Below are 22,070 nucleotides of genomic sequence, written 5' to 3' on the forward strand. Positions count from 1 at the left end.
GGGTTTGAGCTTTTGCTCTGTTATTTACTAGTTTTAGTTCAAATAAAGAACAGGGAGTTATAAAGGGCAGCTCTGCTGGATCTCCTTTTTTTCCATATTAAAACAAACCCTGAGCTACAGACAATAAAGCCTCTCTTCCACCAAGCATCCATAAACAAAATCTGTATCAGTTCACTGTTTACTCTTTGTGGCTTAGAGACCTGAACCTTTGAATGAGACTGAAATTGGAATTACCTGGGGTGAGGCAGAGTGGGAAAACCTGGTGGGAACTGCATGAGCTTTGCCTCTTTTGGAAGTCCAGGCTACAGCACAATAAAATTCGCTCTTGCTTCCATTTATGTTAATTAGGAAACAAGCCAGGGTGGAATTGGTTTCCTCATTATATTGTCATATGGCAAAAATGTAAAAATAGAGCATCCACAGAACATGCTAATGAGCAATTCGGTAAAACAAAACTTGGCACCAAGAAACGGGGAATTATTTCCCTTGAGGAACCTAACATAGATCTCAATAACTGCCCTAAGAGGCATTTTCTGCTTCAGCAATCTTCCAGTGGGTCCTTCTGGCTGTCATCATTTGGCCTGATTTAAGGAGTACAACACACCCCAGAGTGCCTGGTGGTAGAGCTGATACCTGTGCACAAACCCTGTCCATAAAACCCCTTTTCCTCACCCAGTCTTACAGTACCTGCTTCACAGGACGGAGGGAGCCAATCACTTTCCAGCCACTGTGTTCACTCCAGTTTGAAATCTCCCTGGGCTCCAGCAGAATCTGCTTTCCTAAAAAATTGCATCCCTCGTAGGCAATCCACCTGGATACACAAAACATGAAAGGGCACTTGTTATCCACAGCAAAACTAAACTGTAGGTCAGGACTGTGCTCTTGGAAGCCCCCAGACCTCTCTACAGTGATGCTAATATCAAGCCTCTCTTTCTGTACTGCAAGATGCCATCCATTTCAGTGGGATGACTGCCTTTCTCTTGAAATTCAGACCTGTTTTCTGTCTGTCTAGAATCTGTAAACTACATTTCCCATCTCCCCTCTCCCACTCCATTTTTTTTTCCCACAAAAAGGAGAACATCTTCATGAGCCCAGATGGGAATAATGGTGGTTTCAGCAGGCCTGTGTTAGGAAATTAGGGAGCCACACTTGCAACTTTGCCTGGTTGTGCACATTAATTATGAGAGGAACTCATCTGATGTTTTAGTTACAGTTAAAGCTTTTTATAAAATTCCACTTGTCTGAAAATACATTACAGGTATTCACTCCAAACCTCACACCCTGCTGCAGCAGATTTTCCTGTCACGAACACACCATGGATGTGGCTGAGTCCTGTAACAGCCAGTTAAAGCACTGGCTAATACAGACCCCTTGTTATCTGGGCATCTGCTCAGTAAATGCAGCTCACAAAGGCAGCCTCAGGAGCACAGATCCCTTCTGTTTATATCAATAGCACATTGCTGTGTGGACAGTGACTCCTAAATGCCTGACTCATTAACTCCTCTGAACACAAAGCACTGCTGGTTTCCCAGGTTACCTGTTTCACAGGTCAGCTGCCAAGAACGTGAGGGATGGCTGTGCTCTGAGTCTGTAAGAAAACACCCACAGCCTCACAGCACCTGGAATTGCTTTTGCCCAGTGCCCACAGCTCAGAAAAACTGAGAGCCAGACCTGCTCAGGGCTCTGTGGAGGCTCAACTGTGCCAGTTGTGAGCTGCCTGGCAATGAGGCTGGGTCCCTGTTTCTTCAAACAAAGTCCACACCTCCTGACTAACAGGTATTCAGGGTAGCCTGACTGCCCTGGTCTCTTCCTTACACTTTGAACACATTCCTGGCTTTTTTTCCCTTGCAATTGTTTCTGTCACCGAGATTTCACTGTTAACAATACTCTTGGAGCATGGAACAGTCTCATGTGGAATGCAGTTTCAAAACAGACATTTATAGGGGACAGAGAGGGGAAAGACTGTTACAGTGATCACCATCTGAAGCCAGGTTGGGCTCCTGGCATTCAGTGACACAGGCAAAACTCATCTCTGCTCTCTCACAGGCTCTGCCACCTCTCCCACACCTCTGGGAACCCCAGCATCCCTTGCCAAGGCAGACTCCACGTTTGGGCCACTGTGGTGGCCGGCTGGCTCAGGAAGGAGCTGCCTTTTACCTAAGCCTGGAAGCAAGATGCCATCAGAGCATTTATAGAAATCTTTGCTATTTGCCTAAAGCTGACAGCAGGCTTTGGAATGAGAAGCCAAAAATACCTCTAAATCTGCCTTCCTGAACTCTGAATCCCAGATAAGGCAAACAAGCCCTCTAGGACACCCCACAATCACCTGACACCCAGCTTTTAGGTTACCTGTCTGCTGTGTGGGATGGAGACAGGCTGGGGAGGTCTCTTTCCTAGGAAGCACTGAAAAGAGCTCAGAGGAAACCCAGCCTTTCTGCCCGGAGCCCATCCCAGAGACAGGGAGGCAGCTAAGCTGGCTTGGACACCCAATAATGAGCAGAAAGATGCAGCAGGGCTGGCCTGTTGCACTCACTCTCCTGTGCTTGCCACCTGGTCCCAAAAGCCACCACCCTTCCTTTGCAGCCAACTGCTGGGGCAAAGGGATTGAATTGCCAGACAACATATACACTAATGTATTTTCAGCAAAGGTTCAGGATGAAAGTGGCACAAATGTTGGGGACTGTTGTGTACTGGCAAAGCTCTGTGGGGAACCTTATGTTCACTATTCTCTCAAGAAAATTACAGCTCTGCCCGTGTGGAAAAGGTGGGGAAAGGTCAAACATAAACATAGGAAATGTGTGTCCCATTAGGAAAACAGCAGTTTCCAGCCACTCTCAGTTGCAGGATGAGATTCTGCAAGTTATTTGTTGCTGTGGCTGTAGAGGCTGAAAACCTGGCTGAAAACAGAACACTTGGGAGCTCTTCCAAAAGGTGAAAGGGAGAGACGTGGAAGGGGTTAGAAGGTCACTTCTGCAGATGTAAAATGTTTTCACAGAAGAACCTGGGTGCACATTCACACTCCTGGAGGAGGGTTAAACTAATAACAGAAGCAAATTACTGTTCCAGCTGTCAGATCCACCCTGAGCTCCTCTCAGAAGCTGCTGCTTCTCTGGCAGCCTGTCAGCACATCAAGCTTCCCTGAGCCACTGTAGTTTAAATCTCTGCAGTTTATAGCTAGCATTTTACAGCCTGTTAATAAAGGCACTCTGAGTTTACACTACCTGCCTTTGAAAGTCTGCGCCTCAAAACAGAAGTTAAGAATGTAAACCATGCTATGAACAAGGCAATAATCACGAGACTGTGTTAGCTCCTAGAGTGTAAAACTGACAAGGATATTTCTTCCATACTTACAATCCACTTCTCACCCACACAGACTGGGTGTAAAAATGAAGGTCCTCGTTCAAAACAGAATTGACTGGTTCACTGAAGTGCAGCTCTCTGCCCTTGCAGCATTCCAGGGTGAACAGACTGATGGAAGGCTCAGCAAAAACCTGGGGGAGGAGGAAGGAGGAAAAAAAAATCACGAAGTTTTAGTAGGAATAGTCCAGATTCAGCTGCTAGAAATGATGCTCACATTGGCCCACTTCAGTCGAATTTCCTACAATGCTTTTGGGTTATCTCATGCTCCCTCAGAAAGCCTAACAACAAGGGAAAAGCCCAAAGCACAGAGCTGAAACAAACTGCATTTATCAGTGGCTTTGTCATCAGTGTAGTGCCACACTGACACAGGCCAGCCACACAAAGTCACCAGGCACACCAAGTGATGCAGAGGCTTCTCTCTGGAAAAAACTCATTTTGATCCGATTTGTATCATCAGGGCCTTGATTGTTTTTCAAAAATCCACTTTATTTACTTATTGATGGAACATGCATCTAAAATAGTAAGTCAAATCCAAGTCTATTGTCCACAGGCTTCAATTAGCTGTAGTTCACTGCAAACATTTCAAGGAGCTACAAATTGTAAAAGGTCAGAAAGGTCAACTAAAAACTTCTCCAAAGTTTGTAACAGACATTCCTATTTTTCTTCTGACAATCTTGAAGGAGAAGCATAATTAGTGAATTCTACAATCTCATGTAGAATTGAAGCATTTTTCACTTAATGTCCTTTTCTACAGTTGACAGACTGCCTGTGAAAACAAATGAAGAGATCAGTTTGAATGAAAATCATTCAAACTGTGGTGCATCTGTAAGGCCAGCAGAAAAACAGAGGAAGCAGATTTAAACACACAAATTCTGTACCCTAGTACAAGGAACACTTGTACAATGCTTCAGCATTTTTAATCTAAAACCAGAAGCAAAATCACTTGCAGTTTACACCTGGAAAGGAAGAGGGAACAAGGTCTGATTAACTCAGTGAGCTGCCTCTCCAGGAAAGGCACCTTCTCTTAGAAGATGTTACCCTGAGATAGCTGGCTCAGGCAAAATCTGAAATTCCTCTTGCAGCAAAGACATGGCCTCAGGTGAAATAAATGAAACAAAATCTTGAATTAAAGTTGACACAGGCACTGAGTAATTAAAGACAAATTCATTTTCATGTTTGAAGAGGCACATGAGTGTAGTGAAGTGTCTCTGGAAAGCTCAGGGGTGTGTCAGGACATATGAATTTGCTCGACACTGACTCAGTGTGCTTGGTATGCAGCTGGTTGGTCAGATTGTGCCTCAGAGATTGCCTTCCTCTGCCTGCCAGTGCAGGGACTGCCTAAGTCATGCAACACTGCAGGGACAGGGAGCTCACTGAGACATTTTAAAGAAGAGCTTGGGATCATCCACTCAAGAGATTTTTTAAAAGCCTACTGTACACCCAAAACCTAATGTTACACACCAGAAAGGGTTAAAACCTGTACTGTTTATATTTTGGAATGTCAGCTCTCCCCAAGTGCCTTCTGCTGGATGGGGTGGATCAGATTTACAGTAGGTGGCTAAAGGCTCACTTTGAAACCCAGACCAGCATACCTAGTACAGGCAGCTACTCCTGAGGTTGCTTTGCTCAGCCAGGCAGAATCATCACATCCTGTTTGCAAGAGCCTTGGCACTGCCTTTCACCTGAGAGGACACCAGAAGTCCTGTCCAGAACAGGCCCAGCAGTTTTCACAAGTGCTAACCATGAGAAACACCATTTGGCATCTGTGCCACCGGACATGACAACCCCAACCTAAATATTGATCCTGCTGTTGCAACACTGAGGATGTTGAGAGACAGGGCTGCTGCACTGGATGGACAAGTGACCTGACCCAGCATATCCATTTATACACCAGGAACCACCACAGCAAACTGCTGGGGTCAATTAAAATGATTCCAGCTCTGCTGTGGCTGTTTGGACTGAGAGGTCTGAGAATTCCCTGTCCAGCTGCTCAGAGAGCCTGGCACACACAGCACTGATGGCTCTGACCCCTCTGCTCCAGGCAGGCCTCAGAAGAGATGCAGTGACCTTGCAGAGACAAACTCCAGAGAGAAACCAGGCTGCTGTGCCAAGCCCTGAGCTCTCCTGTTTCCACAGCCATATATAGAGCAATGCACTGATCCCTCACGTTCTGTATTCCCTTCTAGGCCAACAGCTGGCAGCACTGACTTTGGCCTGGCTTTCTTCTCTGACTTTGTTTTCACAGCTCCATGGAAACTGGGAGCAGTGAAATACAAGGTTTGGGGCTATGCTGTTAGGCTGGGAACAATGCATCTTGTTCTCAGCCTTTCTTGCAGAATGCTGAGGAGCATTTTCACCTGAAAGGTGAGCCAAAGACATCTATATTTACTCATTCCCATGTCTAGGTCAGCATTACTTTAGCTTCTTTTCACAGTTATTTCAAGGAAAATACCTGAAATGCCATGCTTTGGGAAAAGCTTGCCAATTGTGAGAATAACAAAGCACTACAGAATTTCTTAATATGATTTTTATGTGTGAAGAAACTGACTGCCTTTGCTTAAACTAGCACCAATAACATTTTAAGAGGTTTTGCTTGTCCTATTTCTTTTTATGGAACTGTCCAGAGAGAAACTTGAAGGGATTTATTATATTCAAGAGGCCAGTGATTAAGGAAAGCTGTATTTACATAGCATTTCAAGGTATGAACAGCCTTGCAAACTGTTAAATACACTGATATAACTTTACTTAACAGGCGTGGTGTTCTATGGCTAACACAGCACATGGTGCAATGAAAATGACACAGATAAATCATGGAAAATCAACATACTCAAAATCTTTTGCACAGTTCAACTCAGCTCAGGCTTCCCCCTCAATGATTTTTACTTTGCTTTTGGTGAAGCTGTGCAACACAGTTTCTCACAATTCACAACAGATTTTTATGCTTCACCAGTTGAGGAAAAAGCCCACAGTGCAAGCATGAAGCGTTTGAGATTAAACAAGGATCAGTGCAAGATGAGCTTCCTCCATAGTGTACAGACACAAAGAAGATGACCAAAGAGCACTAAAACTGAAAACCAAGTGCACAGAGGAATTTGCACACATGCTTAGAGCAAAAAGCATAATTTTAGCTATGGATAAATTTAAATTATGAAAGTTGTGAGAATTTTTACTAATAAAGCCTTTTTGGAAAGGGCCCATCTCAAAACATATTTTCCCTCACACATGTTTTTTTTTTTTTTTTGGCCAACTTAGGCTTTGCAAACTTGGCTCTCCAGGCTTGGCCAGCTCATCACTTCCAACTGTGTTTGCTGGAGCTGCTCCCTTCAGTGTGGGATGGATGCCTGGCTGAGGGAGCACCCACGGTCCAGTCCCAGCCACACTGAGTGACTCTGGCCCTGCAGTTGGTTTTTGTATCTGATTTCTTTGTTTGCCTCACAGGAACGCTGGGGAGATTAGTTAACACCTGTATTTAACTTAGAGAAGATAATACAGAAATAACAGGATTATCACAACTGATCAGAGCAAGAATAAAGAATGCCTCAGAAGAAAAAACTCCAACCAAACAAAAAAAGCACTGCACAACCTACAACCTGGATCTCATTTTTGGTTTTAGAAACTAGAAGACATGTTTAATTTACAGGTTGAAGGTAACACTTCAGAAGGAAAACTAATCGCTCATTGCAAGAATCCTGGGTATTCTTTTCCATGTAAACCACACCAAATATGACAGGGAATTTGTCAAAACAACACACTTGAGAAAAGGCAGCACCAGAGCTGAACTCCCCATTGCAAGATTATCCATCCCAAAGATTAACCTCCTCAAGCAGCAGACACTGGACAAATGCCCCAATAAGCAACCATGGCCCTGTAAAAGGCCCAGCTGCCTTCAGCTGCTCTCTTGCAGCTGGGCAAGGGGCCCCACATTTCCTTCCCAAGTCCTTGCTGATGCAGGCACAGAAACCTGCACCTCTGCAGAGCTCTGAACCTGGGCCTGCAGGAGGGCTGGTAACAACAATACAACAGCACCTTTCATCAACAAGCTTTTCTGGAACTGAAATTTTTAGATGAAAGGAGATGATGAGAGGCAAAAGACATCAGTGTCAGTTGTTCCTTCTTTGTACCCTCCTGTTAATCCAAAGCTTTCCCTAAATGCTCTGAGGATGATGAAGCAGTCCAACCTGTATTTGAGCAAAATGGAACAGCAGGAGTAAAGCACAGCTAGGGCCTCCTAAAGATTTAATTTAAGTATTATACACCCTGGAGAATAAGGTGTGATGGAAGAGAGGAAACTTCATCAGGAACAGAGGAAATTGGTTGTAAAGATGTGCTGAGTTCCTCCATGATGGCAGTGCACAATAAATGGGGAAATAACCAAAGTGGAACCATATTAATTTGAATTTCTTGTGAAATGGGAGAGTGTGCAGAGGATGTGAAAGCAGCATGCCATACTTAAAAGCTGACAACTTCACTTTCCATTAGACAACACATAAAACATCCCTCCAAGAGCTAAGGGCTAGAATAAAAATTTGCCAACCTAAAATACTATCACTACAGCAAAATCATCGAACTATAGGCTCACTAGTGTGAGCCACTTTTCTTATCCAAATCATTTTGTGTTGCTCTGAAAGTTTTGGGTTTGGTTTTTTTGGGTTTTTTTTCCATTTTAATTGGACCAACTCGGTGATTTAGAAAGAAAATTTTCATTTTGTTACGCAATGAAGCTCTTAGACAAACAAATGACATTTCTGGGAGTTTTCAAACTAAAAACTCCAAAGTTTACTTTCTTAAATAGAAAAAAAACCCCAAACAAACCCCTTTTATCTTTTTTTTCAGTTGTTATATTTGTTTGCAAATAGTTTGTTTCCATCAAAGCTGCATTTTCTATAGAACAAATGGAATGGGTGGGACTCCTCCACAGTTCCACTTGCAGCAATTACATCTCACTGAAAGGAGAGCAGGAGACAATGCACACCCAGGGCTTGGTGTCAGGGTTAAAAGTTCTCCTTCTCACATGTAAGCTACCAGGGGACACACCTTAGCTCTGAAGTGAGGCTGGCATTCAAAGCTGAATAATGGAAGGGGTTCCCAAGCCACAAATGAATTCAATAAAGCTACACAACAATTGCACTGGGGAACAGGCTTGCTCCTCTCTGCAATGAGCTAACAGAAATATGCTGTAATAAAAGGGGCTCTGTTCCAAGAACAGTGCACTGTGGACAATGCTCAGAATTAACTGTGGCTGCTCCTGGCCCTGACCTGCTGCATGCTCTGGGTCACAGCTGTGTCACACCAGGGTCCCCAGCACTGCCCTGGGCTCTCGGGGCAAACAGGTAGAGCTCAGTGGCATTTCATGCTGTTAGTGCCTTGAATTTGTGAGATACAAGGGCTCCTACTGGCGAGAAAAGACTCAAACTAAGAGGTGCCAAAGCAGAGGAAGATGTGTGTGAGCTCCTCACACACAGCCTGCCAAACACTTCTTCCAGGGCCTGGCCCTCGGGAATCAAGGGCTGCCAGCAGTCTCCTACCATGCCAAACTTCATATTTACTTTCCTGTGAGATTACAGGATGAGGCCTACCATTATTTGATATCAAAACTTCACTTGGATTTGGCACAGCAGAGTCCAAAAGCCTAACTTGAAAAGGGGAACTTTAATCTAAAACCCAGGCTCCCAGCAGGTGGGAAGTCACTGTACCTCTATAGTCCAGTGAAAAAGTCCAGCTCTCAAATTTGAGTTGTACATCCTTCCCACCACGCCCATGGGTTTGGTGTTTGTATTTGCTTGGGGTTTGTGGAGTTTTTTGGGGGCTTTTTTTCATTTGGTTGGTTGGTTTTTTTCCTTTTCTTTTTAGAAACTGTTCACAAATGGTAAAAAGGACTTCATAGGTGAAAGAGCTGAACTGAGTAATCACACAAGTCCAGCTTCATAGGAGCTGCACTGAAGGACACACACACACACAGGCTGAGTTTGTGTCCTGTGCTCAGGGAAGGAAGAAGAGTTTTGCAGAAGCTGGTGGCCAGTGCTAGAGAGAAGGAGGCAGAGAAGCCACTTGCTTCTCTTTTACCAACAGTGTCACAGCTCATCTTTGATGCTCCTGCACAGGAGCACACCAAGACACGGAAGAAAGGCACAGACATCACATCGAGACTGCAGATTTGAATGTCCTGTGTGCAGGATTACAATGGGATGTATAAAAGGTTGTAGCTCTCTTGTTCTGGAGGGCAAAGTGCATTCCTGTCCAACCCTCTGGCCATGGAGGATCTTGTGTCTCACTTGTGAAAAAGAGAACAACTTTAAACCCACAACACCCAAGAGCTGCACAAGTGACCTCGTGCAAGTGTGCATGCAGCCTGACCTGTTCCCAACCCAAAAAATCCCGTGAGCCAAGAAAACAAACCTCACTCGTTTCCCTAACTGGGAGTTTGTTTATGGCCACTACTCGCTTCAGACATCTGACAAGAAAGAGTTCTGAAATGTTTTTGGTTTGTTTTGTTGTTTTTTTTCCCAGTAAAGTCTTACATATTGAATAGGCTTGAGGGATTTGATTGTAGCAGTTGGGCAGCCACAGGAACTGAGGTCAACATAGAGGCCTTCTTCCAGCACACAGTGATTGTCAGTGGTTTCCCCTTCGTAGCACAGGAGCCAACTGCAAGAATAATGGAACAAGAAAGATAAGCTGCTCTAGCTGCTTATTTACAGTGTGTTTTTTTCAAGACTTAATACTTGCTACGGACAAAAGGAATAAAAAATTTTCTTTGTTCTTGTCAAGCTTAAAGTAAGGTGACTTGAAAGGCTATGCAGCAAAATCAAATCAGGTGGTACAGAAACCTGAGTTCCAGAGTCAAACGATGTTGAGTGGAATTCAGAAACTTCCACTGTACCAAAGTTGTCAAAATCTGGAATAAATGCTAACTGGAGTTAAAAAAAGAGTCACAGTAACTGTGCAAACCTTCCCCAGGGAAAGCAAAATGCACAGTACCCAAACCAAGGACAGGATGAGAGTTACTGAGATGCCTTGCAGGACAAAGGGTCTAAGACATGATGGAAGAGGATGGGCATGTGTTATGTGCTTTCAGCTGTCTGAAATTTTGTAAAATTAAAAAAAAAAATTCATAATACTGAAAATGATGGCATGTAAAACAACAGACACTTACCATCCCCGGAGAACCTTAAAAGAACATGGTATGAATGATGTAAAATCAGAAACTTCTGCTGTGAAATCTACACATGCTCCTTGGAAATGTGTATTACTGAAAGCTTTGAGCTACAAGAACAAAACAAAACAAAATAATGACTAGAAGGAAAATGAAGGCATTATCATAAATGCAAACAGAGAAAGCTGTACACTCAGAGAAGTATCCATTCAATTCACAAAGATACAATTAATTGAATGAATTGTCATTCAAAGAATCTTTTACATTTTCTACAGCTGCTTTAGTTTTAGAAATGTATCAAGTATTTTGTCATCTCTGGGCTGGCACAGGAGGCTTCCCAGTGATGCTAAGGCAGGCAGAGTTATCAAGTGTAAGTTCAACTGCAGCAGGAGGGGGCCCAGGCAAAAATGAGAAGAGCAGGACTCAAAGCTGTTGTCATCCACCCAAAGTCCCCCTGAACTGCAGCTTAACTCTGACTGCAGCTCAGCAATCCAGTGCTCAAAGCAGGATGGGGAAATGCTGGTCAAAACACAGAGCTGCTGTTGACAAAATGCCCTGAAATCTTCTGTGACCACAGTGGCTGCAGGTGGCTTTTTAGTTCAGAACTAGCAGGAGGATTTCTGAGAGAACTGGGGACCTCTGAAGTTCAGCCAAGCTGCTTTTACATGTCATGGTAAAGAACTGCAAGTCACAGTGAACCACACCCCACCAGTAAGATGTGATCAGTTCATCTCAAAAAAAGGAAGAAGGCTCAAAATGTTGCAGTAAAAAAGTAAAAACAGAAAAACACAAACAGACAAAAAAAAATCAACCCCCCAAAAACTAACCTCCCACAAATAAATAAACAAAAAGCCCAAATGAACAAACCCACTCCCCCCAAAAAACCCCAAAACAAACCTAAACAAAAAAAAAACACACAAAAAACCCCCTAAAGCCCCCACCAAAACAAAAAGAAACCCTGGTATGATGTAGGCTATGATCTATAGCAAAGACACCCAGAATTCTGTACCCTTGGCCTGCCACTGTGTAACTGAGATGAATTTCATTTGAAAGCCTAAAAGAGAGGCTGGAAAAGAATGAAAAATTGAAGTGTATCTAGAGAACAGCCCATATTCTGTAATGGAAGAAAAACATGATGGCTGTTGCAAGAGTTACTTCCCCCTCCATGCCCCAAATTGGCCAAGCTTCCTGCCAAAGAAAAGCAATCAAGTGCTTTTGCCAGCAGAGAGTGAGAAGGCCAAACCTAAGTGTCAGCAAATGATTTTATGGAAAAGTTCAGTCTATGTTTTTAAAAGAAATGAATGTTTCCTGTTAGAAAGAACAAGAAAGGTTTAAGCTGGCCTTTCAGGCTATGAGAGCTAATTGGAGAGCATGGATCAGCTACAATAAAATGAATAAAGTGTAACTGACTTTTCTGTAAATACAACTGCACTGCTATGTCACAAAGCACCTATTTAAGCTGTCATTACACTGTATTTTCTACCCACTCATCTCCAAGCTCTTTACAAAAGGAAATATATATACTGCCTTTCTTTCACAGGCCACGTGCTATGCAAGGCTTTAAAAAAAGACTCATTTTCACACAGAATTTATCTGGTAATGAATGAAGGTCTTAATTTGACAAAAGTTGGGGTGGAGCAGTGATTCCTCAGTGCAAACACTGCAATTAAGTTTCCAACTGCAGCCATCTCCACTTTGTCAGGCTCTGACATTGCTGTGTAAGGTTACACTTCCCAAATATCCAACGGGTAGGATATTAAAGTACAAATGCAGGGTTGCACAGCAATTATCTTTGCTTCCTAAATCATCTGTACGAGTCACCTGCTGCTGAAAGAGGCTTAGTTCTTGCTGGGCAAGGGTTTGTTTTAAAAAAATGAAATGAATGGCTTTGCAGAGTTGGTGATTTCTTACACTCTGTGGACTTGGTTTATTAGGAAGCTTGACAGGCAAAAAAGGTCAGAGGAGTTACTGAGAGATTTAAGAAAATTTTGCTGCTTTTCAATTTCTGATAAGAACAGAAATGAAAAAAAGACATACTCTTATAGGCAGTGCAAACAGTTCCCTTAGTTCAGACATACGCTTATTAAAGGTGAGAGAATGTATAATCATTCAAAATAACCAAAATATGACTTATTCAAGGGTCAAACATCAGGATGTTTAAGGATTTGCCAGCTCATATGCACCATGCTTAGAAGTTCCAAATTAAGAGACTAGTTTTCAAGTAGAAAACTTTTATTTTATTCTGAAAGTGAAATTCTTGATATTTATCCAAGGGGCTGTCTTTTACATATCCTAAGTGATTAAATGTTTTCCCATTAAAAAGTTATTAAAAATATTTCCCCTCCTGTAAGAACTGTACTGGTATGAAATATGCTCTTTCTTCTCTAGCCCCAAGGCAGAATCCTATGAAAACCAGGATTGTGGTGAGTCAGGACAGTAATTTTTTTCATAAATGGTGGTAAGACTGTTATTAAAGACCATAAGAGGCAAAATACAATCCAATACATGTCAATATTTAAAGATGTCTGTGCCTATACACACAGAGGTTTTTTCACATTTCTGGAAATAAAAATCAATTTATTGAAACTCCAAAGGTTTGAGCTGATCTTAAAGGCCTGCAACAATGGAATAATACACTCAAAAGAGGAGATTTTGGGAGATCCTGAAAAAATAGAAGAATTGGAGATGGAAATAAAATGACCTTCAACTGTTTAAACTTCATCAGTTTTATCTGAGTCAGTTACTTTATCTGGTATCATTTACCAAGGCCCCCTGGTGAACACACTTGCAAGTCTTTGGATTTGTCTGCAAACTGCCATGTGAATAGGTCGGGCAGGAAGTCAGTGTTTAAGGCTAAAATAATACACCAATTATGTCTTCAGACAGGAAACATTTCCTGTAGTCCTGGGTTAATCATAAAATGGTAGAATTGGAGAAAAAGGAGGGTGTGGTCCACCTGCTAAGTAACACAATGCACAACATTTCCCATCCAAGCAAGAAAGAGAGAAATTGTGTCCAGATGACAAAATACTTAAGCTTGCTGAAACAGAACCACAGAGCTCTAAAATATCTTTTGTCTGAAAATAAGTCATGTTTCTCAAAATAAACTTTCCCAAATTTGCTTAATTAAAAGCATGTCAGAGAGCAATAAAACCACTCAGATCATCACCCACGCTAGCAGGACAGAAAAAGATCAATCAAAAAACTCATGCTGGACAGGGGGAGAGCCCTGCTGGGACAGAACATTGCAGGGGACACAGAGCACACATGGTGATGAACACAGAGCAGGTTTGTGTTTCAGAAAGATAACTCAAAGGTGCATTAATGGAACATAAGCTTGTAAGATAAAGGCCCTAAACTAACTCAGAGTGAATTATAGGGACTACTTTCTTTTAATAAGTTACCACCAAGTTAGACACAACTTTCAGGGAAACTGTCAGAATGTATCATATATTTATCAGGGATTTATCATGATCAGGATGTGTTCAGTTAAGCTCTGATGGTTCTGTAACAGAAAAGGAACCTTAAGGGGAAGTTCTACCTGCTTGGAAGACTTTGGAAAGCAGAACAGAACTACCAGCATCCAAGACTAAAAAACCCAACTCTCAGGTGTTGATGCATCTGCAGGTGTGAAATGTGCAGTTCAGTTTTCTGCACCTTGTATTTTCAATCTTGACCTCACACAAACACAGGAGTGACAAACTGAATGCAATGCAAAATAATGGAAAGAAAATCTGCCATAAAGAGGAGGATGAATGGACGTGGTGGCGAGTTTCCAGAAACAAGAGGGAAAGAAGAGGAAAATCAATAGTTTTAGAGAACCAAAGTCACTCAAAACCTATTGGACTCCTCGCATTTTTGGGGATAGAATTCTAAAGGGTATGATCCAGAATAAAGCAAAGAGTAGAACACTTAGCAGGCTTTACTTTTATCCATCTACCAGTTTCCTCCATCACTGATCTGCTGTAGAATACTGAGGTATCACCTGAAATTACTGAGATATCATCTGAGGCAAGGCATTCAACATTACCTGCATTTAATAATTAAGTGTAATTTAGTACTAGAGATTGTTATGTAATGCCAACATACCAAGTGTGGAGGCTCATTCATCCCAAGGGGCTCCTGCAATAATAAACACATATACACACATTAGAAAACCCCAACATTATTTACAATTCATTTCCTAAGGACACATGCCAACCAAGTTGCCTGAAATTTGTGAAGTATGAACTAAGGAGCAGAGGAAAAAAAGCTTCCCAGGCTCTTGGAACAATTCTCCTCCCCAGTTTCTGCCATGAGCTGCCTGTAAGCTGACAATTACCTGTCTGATTGTTCAATGCCTTTCACACAGAGAACTTGCATCAGCATTAATTAGCCACCATAATGTGCATTAGAGTCCATGTAAATGTCTCTACATTTACTTTTGAGGCTGTTTCTTAAAAAAGAGACAGAACTGAAACCAATAGAAGACACCTCTCTCAACATGTGCTCCTCAAAATAAGGTTAAGTATTCCTTTTGCATTCTTATAATTTATTACTTATTAATAATTTATTACTTACTATCAGAAGATTATCTTTGTTTTGCATTAGGGTTTTGACAGTGCTGGCACTAATCTGTTTGGGTGAGTTGGCACTACCTTGGATTGAATAATGGATTAAAAATATTTCCTGTCTTTATTCACTGTATCTAGTACAAATATTTTAGTATAAAAATCAGAAAAAAAAACTTCAACAGAATTCTATTATGTAACAACACAGGCCAGATAAATTCTCAAGTGTTTTAAAATACGTTATCAATTACTACATTTTAAGGCAAATTAATCTTTCCAGGCCAGGTTATTTTTTCCATGTATGCAGTCTGCAAAAGGGAAATTCTTCTTATGAAGCTTCCCTGACAATTTTCTCAAAAGACAGAAAGGTCCACAGTGCCCATTGAAGTCTCCACCCTGAACAGACTCATTATGCCTTCCATGAGGGTCTTTAAATTGTTTCCAAGCAAATAGACAGGTTGTTGTAACGTGGGGTCTCCTGTTTAATTATTATGGTAAGCTCTGAACTCCAAAGGTCTCATTTCTTTTAAGGGTTTCCCTTAAATTCTGGTAACTCACCAATTTAACAGGTCGAATTGACATGATGGTTTTACTAGATCCTCCCCAGTCAAAGAAGCATTTGTATTTTCCTTTCTCCAGTACGTATTGCTCTCCACAGAAATATTTCTGCTGATATGCCACCCACCTGGAGAATGGCACAAAAATTAAACTGAAAACATTGCATTTTTGGAGTAGTTTGATGACAATAACAGCAAGTCAAGCACAACAGAATGGCAGACAGTGCAACATTAAACCCGATGAGAGGCACAAAACTGTCACATACTTGATTTTCTGCTTTTCCCTACTTCAACAAACACAAGATTTTGGGTGTCTGCCTTCCCATCAAATTCATTGTGAGGTGATGCCCTGCTCAGAAATTCAGAGGAAAGATATTTAATTGATAACTTTTTGAATCTCTCTTAACTGAATCTTTGCCTGCTTGGCATTCCCCAGACAGGGCTTTGTTACAGCTTTTCCAGTTGGATTTAGGAAAAATGGTGCAAGAAGGAAGAGAAGTAACTGAGGAAGGTTTGATGAGATTAAGCACAGCCTACAATAGCTGGCAGTTCAAGTTTCTCCCACCCTGCTTCCTCTCCTGCAATTTAAGAAGAAAAAAGCCCCCAACTAGAGGGTCCTTCTATCCCTGCACAGTGGCAGAAGCAGGTGGGGGCTGGTTAGAAAAACACCTCTGGGTCCCCCACCTTTGGTGGTGCATTCCTCTCTTACTCACCCAGCCCTGGGACTGTTCTATTAGGGGTGTAACAGGGCATGGCCTTACACATTTTACTTTATCACCCACTGATGAATCTGTTTGCTATTATTTTATCCAGTGGTTTTTTTTAACCTCCTGGTGCTCTCTGCTACCACAGCCCCTTCAGGTTCCAGAAACTCACTGCCTCTAGTGTAGGAAAAGTTTTTTTCGTTCCCACATCCAAATCTGCTTTAAAGCATTATCCAATCCTGTAAAGCATTTCCCCCAGCTGTTGTCACGCAAGATTCTGTGAACTGCATTAATCTTCTCTTACCACCTTCAGGATTTTGCAGCTCTCATTTGTATCCCTCCTCTCCAAACTGAGTCTCAGCCTTTCATTCTTGCACCTAATCCTCAGGAGACACTAATCACCAATCCCTACATAAGCAGTTCAGGTCCCTCACTTCACAGTTCCTGATCTCCATCACCATTAGGCTAGTTATGACAATATTAATACTGCATTTTAAAAATTAGAAACCCACATGATTCCACAGTGCTCTTTTCTCTTAATGTCTTTTATGTTTTAGCTTTTATAGTTCTATTAAAATTATTTTAATTTTCAATGCCAGAAGTCTGACTTTATTACAAAAACAGCACATCTCATCCTTTCTGGACAGGCTCTTCTTGTCCCAAAAGTTATACCAGTTCTTAATATATTTAAAATATCTTTTCAGTTTTACTGCCATGGAACTATGTGACTCCTCTGGGGGGACATCACAAACTTGTTCTATGAACAAGAACACTCAGATCCAAATCAAGGTATAGGCATGAGAGCTACAGAAAACTAAAATTATTTTTTCTCTTCCACTCCCCAAGGAAATTTGAAGAAACACTTTTCTCCTCCAAGTATTCACCACGTGTACCATATGGAATATAGTCTGTCAAAAGATGCACCAAAATGTGCACAGAAATGTTTAACTGTTCCACCCATATATTTGAATAGACTTACACTCCACTTTTCACAAGAATCGACCTCGTCTCAGGGCCAAATCCAACCTGCTCCAAATCAGGGATTTCTTCATTGATGATGTCAAATGCTTTCCCATCTTCATCATCAGACTGGAAAAGTGCCACTGAAGACTCTATGAAATCCTAAGAGGCAGCACAGGAGTTAGAAGACTGTCACAGCTCAATGACTCTTCACAACAGGAAACATTTTGGACAAGATTTGCAGCCAGGAAGACAGCATTTTATAGAGCTGTGAAGGGACTTGGCTCCCTGGTGTGCATCTTTATGGGATATTTTGGCATTGAAGCTCTGGGATAACTGGAAGCCTGGCACTCTGATATGGCCTTCAGGGGGTTGCACTGAAGAGAGGAAGAGCCTGCTGCCCCTGGGCACCATCCTTTCCTCTTTGAGGATGGCTCAGAGTGCAAGATGCCTGTGTGGGAAGGAGAAGAGTTAACAAGAAAAGAGTTCAGCACTGATCTTCCAAAAGCCTCACAAATAACTACTCCAAGCACAACCATGACTATAGTTTTTTATTAAACTTCTCCATCCTCATCCCTTCCCAAGAACATGGCAATAATAATGAAGAGGAGAAGCCTAGGCAAGATCACCTTTCCAGCACAAGGGGTTTGTACTTTCTGGATACATCCACTACAGCTATAAATAAATCCTGCTTAACACTGTCACATTCTCTCTTACATAGCTGTGTGACACTGCTTTGTGCTTTCAGCCAGCTTAGTTTCTTGGCCAGATTACTTGCACAGCTTCAGATTATTTGAATTTGGGTTTTAAATCTTCAGCTTTTTAACCACTTAGCAATTTTAAGCATACAGTTTAGTCGCTGCTTGGGAAAATAGAAAACACCAGTCCATTCACTTTACTCCTTTAACTTTTAACAGAAAACACAAACTCAATTTCAGTGTTTCTCAATCATTTAGCAGTGCTATAAATGAAACTCAGTAAGTCTTGCAAACAAGAAACAATTGCTGTCAAGCAAATAATGTGGTTGACAGTGACTCACAAACATATGAGGACTCTACCATGGGTATTATTACACTAAACACTGAGAAAAAAAAGTATTTATAACTGTCAAAAACCACTTAGAAATTAAAGCCAAACCCGGCATGCACACAGATTAACTTGTCCAGGTGAACCTGATCAAACAGGCTCTTTGGAGGACATCATGTCTTTCTACAGGATCCAATCACAATGAATAATGACAACCAAATTTAGAATGAGCATTTGATGTGGTTCAACTTCTCTGCATTGTCTGCAGGACAGTAAAAGGTGATGGAACAAATTCTGTACTAAAACTGGTTCTCTTACTGTGTTGACCACTTCCTTTCTTTTTTTATTTAAACTCTTAAACCGTTGCAACTATTTCAGGTATACACTAGAAATTAAAGTGCCATGTCTGGAAAAATCATCACGAACAACTGCAGTTTCAGACTATTTTTTAGGTTTAAAAAAAAAAAGGAAAGAACAACAAGTGCAGTATTGGTGCAAATGAAAACCAGCTACTCTTAACAGTTCTAAAGAAAAGACTTTGTAAGAGTACCCGAAAAGTCATTTAGATCAAATCTACACATAATTCCCTTACCTAAGTTTAAAATAATGAAATATATCCATGCCTGTACTAAAATTTAAAACATCTTTCAAATTCAGCCATCATTCTTTCCTGCCTGAACTTCCACTACAACTTCTCTTACAACGAGCAACAGGAAAAATACTTTTTAAGAAAAGACTTTCGGATCATTCTAGACTTGAAAACATGGGAGTGGGAAAGCTCCAAAGGCACCATACTCAGAAACTTTGCTCTTTCACCCAGCTTGAAAGGCAGGAAAGAAGCAAATGCCCCAAAGCAGCTCACAGCACAGACTGCTGCCTGCCCTCAGCAACAGGCTCTGCACTTCACTCAGGTGTGCTCAACACAGATGCTGACAGGGAGCTGGCAGCAGCTGGAAAAAAACAATTCCACAGGATCTTTTTATCTCTGCTTCCCAAAAACCCCCTGAGCCCCTCACTGGCCCTTGTGAGTGTTCACTGCAGGAATATTCAAGCCAGCCAGAAGCTGAGAGCCCTTACACTGTGTCCACACGTGTGCACATCTTCACCAGTGGCTGGGGAGGGGGGACATGCAACAATATCCCTGCAGTGGGGTCTGAGCCCACTGCAACCTTCACCTTGCTTCCCCTGACAGAATTCCTGAGCTCAGGGACAAGAGCCAGGACATTTGCACATTTGCTGTGCAGTGAGGGGCCTCAAGCACACAGCATTTGGATTTTTGCCCAGGTCCTCTTGAAACCGAACGTTTGGTACCGAAATATTTTTAAAACCCTGACCTTAAATATGGCACACAAAGTCCCAAAGGGAGCATATGGGCAGCCTGAGCACTGCCCCGTGTGCTGCACATCGACAGGCAGGCAATCTGCTGGTCAAGCCAAGCAACACAATGCCAGGGCCATTACTCATTTCATTGGCAAGCAGCTGGTTGCCTTCAGTTATGCGAGAAATTGGGGGGAATCATTCCTTTTAACTTCTATTATCAATAGGTAAACATTTATACATATTTATAAGCCAAGTGGAATGATAAATGTTGATATATGACTGTGAATGATAAGTGTTTTTAAAATGGTAATGACTTGAGCCTTCTGACTGTTCTAGGTGCAAGTTAAATTAAATACATGATATGGAAGGTCGTTCTTGCTACTCACATGCATGATTCTAACTTGTATTTGTGTTCTTTGCCAAGAGGAAAATCTAAAAAGATCAATTTAAGTGGCTCAAGTACCCTATATACAACTGGAAAAGAGAGGAAAACTAAGATTATTCAGTAATTGAATAGGATTCTGCACATTCAAAATTAGAATCTGAAAAAATTTCCTACCTACTTTTTTTCTCAGAAACCTAAAAATAAATTATTTAGAGAATGATATTTTTCTTGAATTCAATCAATTCTCCTATTTTTATTTTGATAGATTCTGATTATAAATACAGCTTTTGCTAGGTGCCGGTCACGAAAAACCAACCTGCAAATTGTGAATTTAAGTATGGCCTCCTTGGGCTCACATTAACTTTTTATTAAAAAAGAGTTTTATTAAAAAAGACTGTTGGGACAGTGAGTTTACTTTAAATGCCTATCTTCAGTTTCCACAGAATTGCTGGCTCAGGAATATCACATCTCCTCAGATGAGGAGATGAGTAATCTGAATATACAAAACTGAGTAATATCAGAGTGAACAACCTTAGAAGAATTTACTCTTTGCAGCTGTATTTAATGCTCACAGAGTTGCCACTATAATAAAAAAAACCTTAAAACCCTTACACAAACAAATAAAAAACCCATACCAAAACAAAGGAAATGATAAAGAAGTTCTAATCCCATGTTTCCCCGCCACTAAAAAGTCTAACTCTGCTTCCAATAGTGGACTCTTATAAATAGTTTTTATTATTATTTCATGCTTGTCTCCACTAAACACATTTTAGTAGCAGGGATTTTTTTTTTACCATGATTATTTCTGCTGCCAAAATTTTCTGGCAGAAAAATCACAGACAGAGGGTAATGCTGTTTTAAGGCTTGCAACAGCTGCTGCATTGAAAAGCTATTTTTGTTTTAATCAAGAACTCCTCTGTACACTCAGGCACGTTATGCTTTTAAGAAAATCCCGTTTGAGAGATTCAAATAGCTCGAGGTGCAGGACTGAGGTACTTGGAAAATCTGGCAGGTAGGCAAGGAATTCTGCATGATACAATTTTTGTATGAACTTCACCAAGACTGTTTAGGAACCTGCTTCTTTCTTAGTGCAGACCAGATTCCAGCCAGTAGGAAAAGAATGAGGATGAACACGGGTAAAAGATGGAATGCCCAAACCCAAGGCAGCTGTACCACGTAGAGAGAATAACCTTGCTCTTTGTGGACAGAGCTGTGCATGATTTGTGTGAAATCCATGGGAGTACTTACAGCCTGAAGGAAGCGGAAGGACAGCAGGGCACTGTCAGTTCCCCCCCAGGAGCATCTGTCCTCATAATCTCCCTCCTCCAGCAAGAACTGATGGCCTTTGTAGCGTTCTTTATCATAGGCAACCCATCTGTGGCAGCCCCACGACAAAAAAAAAAAAAAAGAAAAAAAAAAAGAGAGAAGTCAGCAAAGGCAAAACAACTGCACACATGATTTTCTCTAAGAAATAAAGGGAGAAGAGAACACCTCCAAACCACTAAAATGAATATCACAAACCCAGCCAATGAACAAAGCAACGCTTGTCTGGAATCACAACAGGCACCCATGAAGTGTTCTTTGTGGATGAAAATCCTGCCCTGTGATGCTTTATCCAACAATAGCTGATTTATGTAATGCTTCTCCGTGTACCTCCTCTCAGCCAGCCACATTCCCAACAGCAATTTTTGGTACCACAAAGCCCAGGATGCAGCTAGATGCCAAAATTTAGAGTGATAAAAAAACAAGCAGTGGGTCTCTTCAGTGTGCTAATAAATGATGAGACCCTACCCTTGCTGGAGCTGGTGACAAAATTAACAGATTTCAGCAGAACAAGATTTCACCTGCTTATATTTTTTTGTTGCTTTAATCTAAAAATGTATACATATAAACAGACAAGTAAATTGAAGATATAAGCCATATTGTATATGGAATATGTTTTAGCAGTAAACAAATAGTAGTTTTCAATGTATTTTGAATAAATAGATAAGAAGGTGTTTCCATATCAACTTCAAACCTCTAATGGATGTCAATTCAAAATGTGCTTCCCCCTCC

General features: G+C 41.5%; 1 protein-coding gene across 2 annotated transcripts in view; it reads right to left on the reverse strand.

Annotated features, from left to right (window-relative positions):
* The window catches only part of CRYBG3 (crystallin beta-gamma domain containing 3), an 80,152-nt gene that overhangs the window by 3,371 nt on the left and 54,711 nt on the right, over nt 1-22,070 (reverse strand). Inside the window, exons 12-19 of one of the 2 annotated variants that reach the window (XM_014882788.2) lie at nt 21,264-21,390; nt 17,304-17,446; nt 15,622-15,748; nt 14,603-14,635; nt 10,514-10,623; nt 9,879-10,005; nt 3,352-3,491; nt 688-811 (exon numbers count right to left, since the gene is read on the reverse strand). In XM_014882788.2, the coding sequence (XP_014738274.2) occupies nt 688-811; nt 3,352-3,491; nt 9,879-10,005; nt 10,514-10,623; nt 14,603-14,635; nt 15,622-15,748; nt 17,304-17,446; nt 21,264-21,390 (931 nt within the window). Of the gene's footprint in view, nt 1-687; nt 812-3,351; nt 3,492-9,878; nt 10,006-10,513; nt 10,624-14,602; nt 14,636-15,621; nt 15,749-17,303; nt 17,447-21,263; nt 21,391-22,070 lie in introns of those variants that run through there. The other variant, XR_015800684.1, reaches the window with a different exon arrangement.

The sequence above is a fragment of the Sturnus vulgaris genome, chromosome 2, assembly GCF_052056855.1.
Source record: "Sturnus vulgaris isolate bStuVul1 chromosome 2, bStuVul1.hap1, whole genome shotgun sequence".
NCBI lineage: Eukaryota > Metazoa > Chordata > Aves > Passeriformes > Sturnidae > Sturnus > Sturnus vulgaris.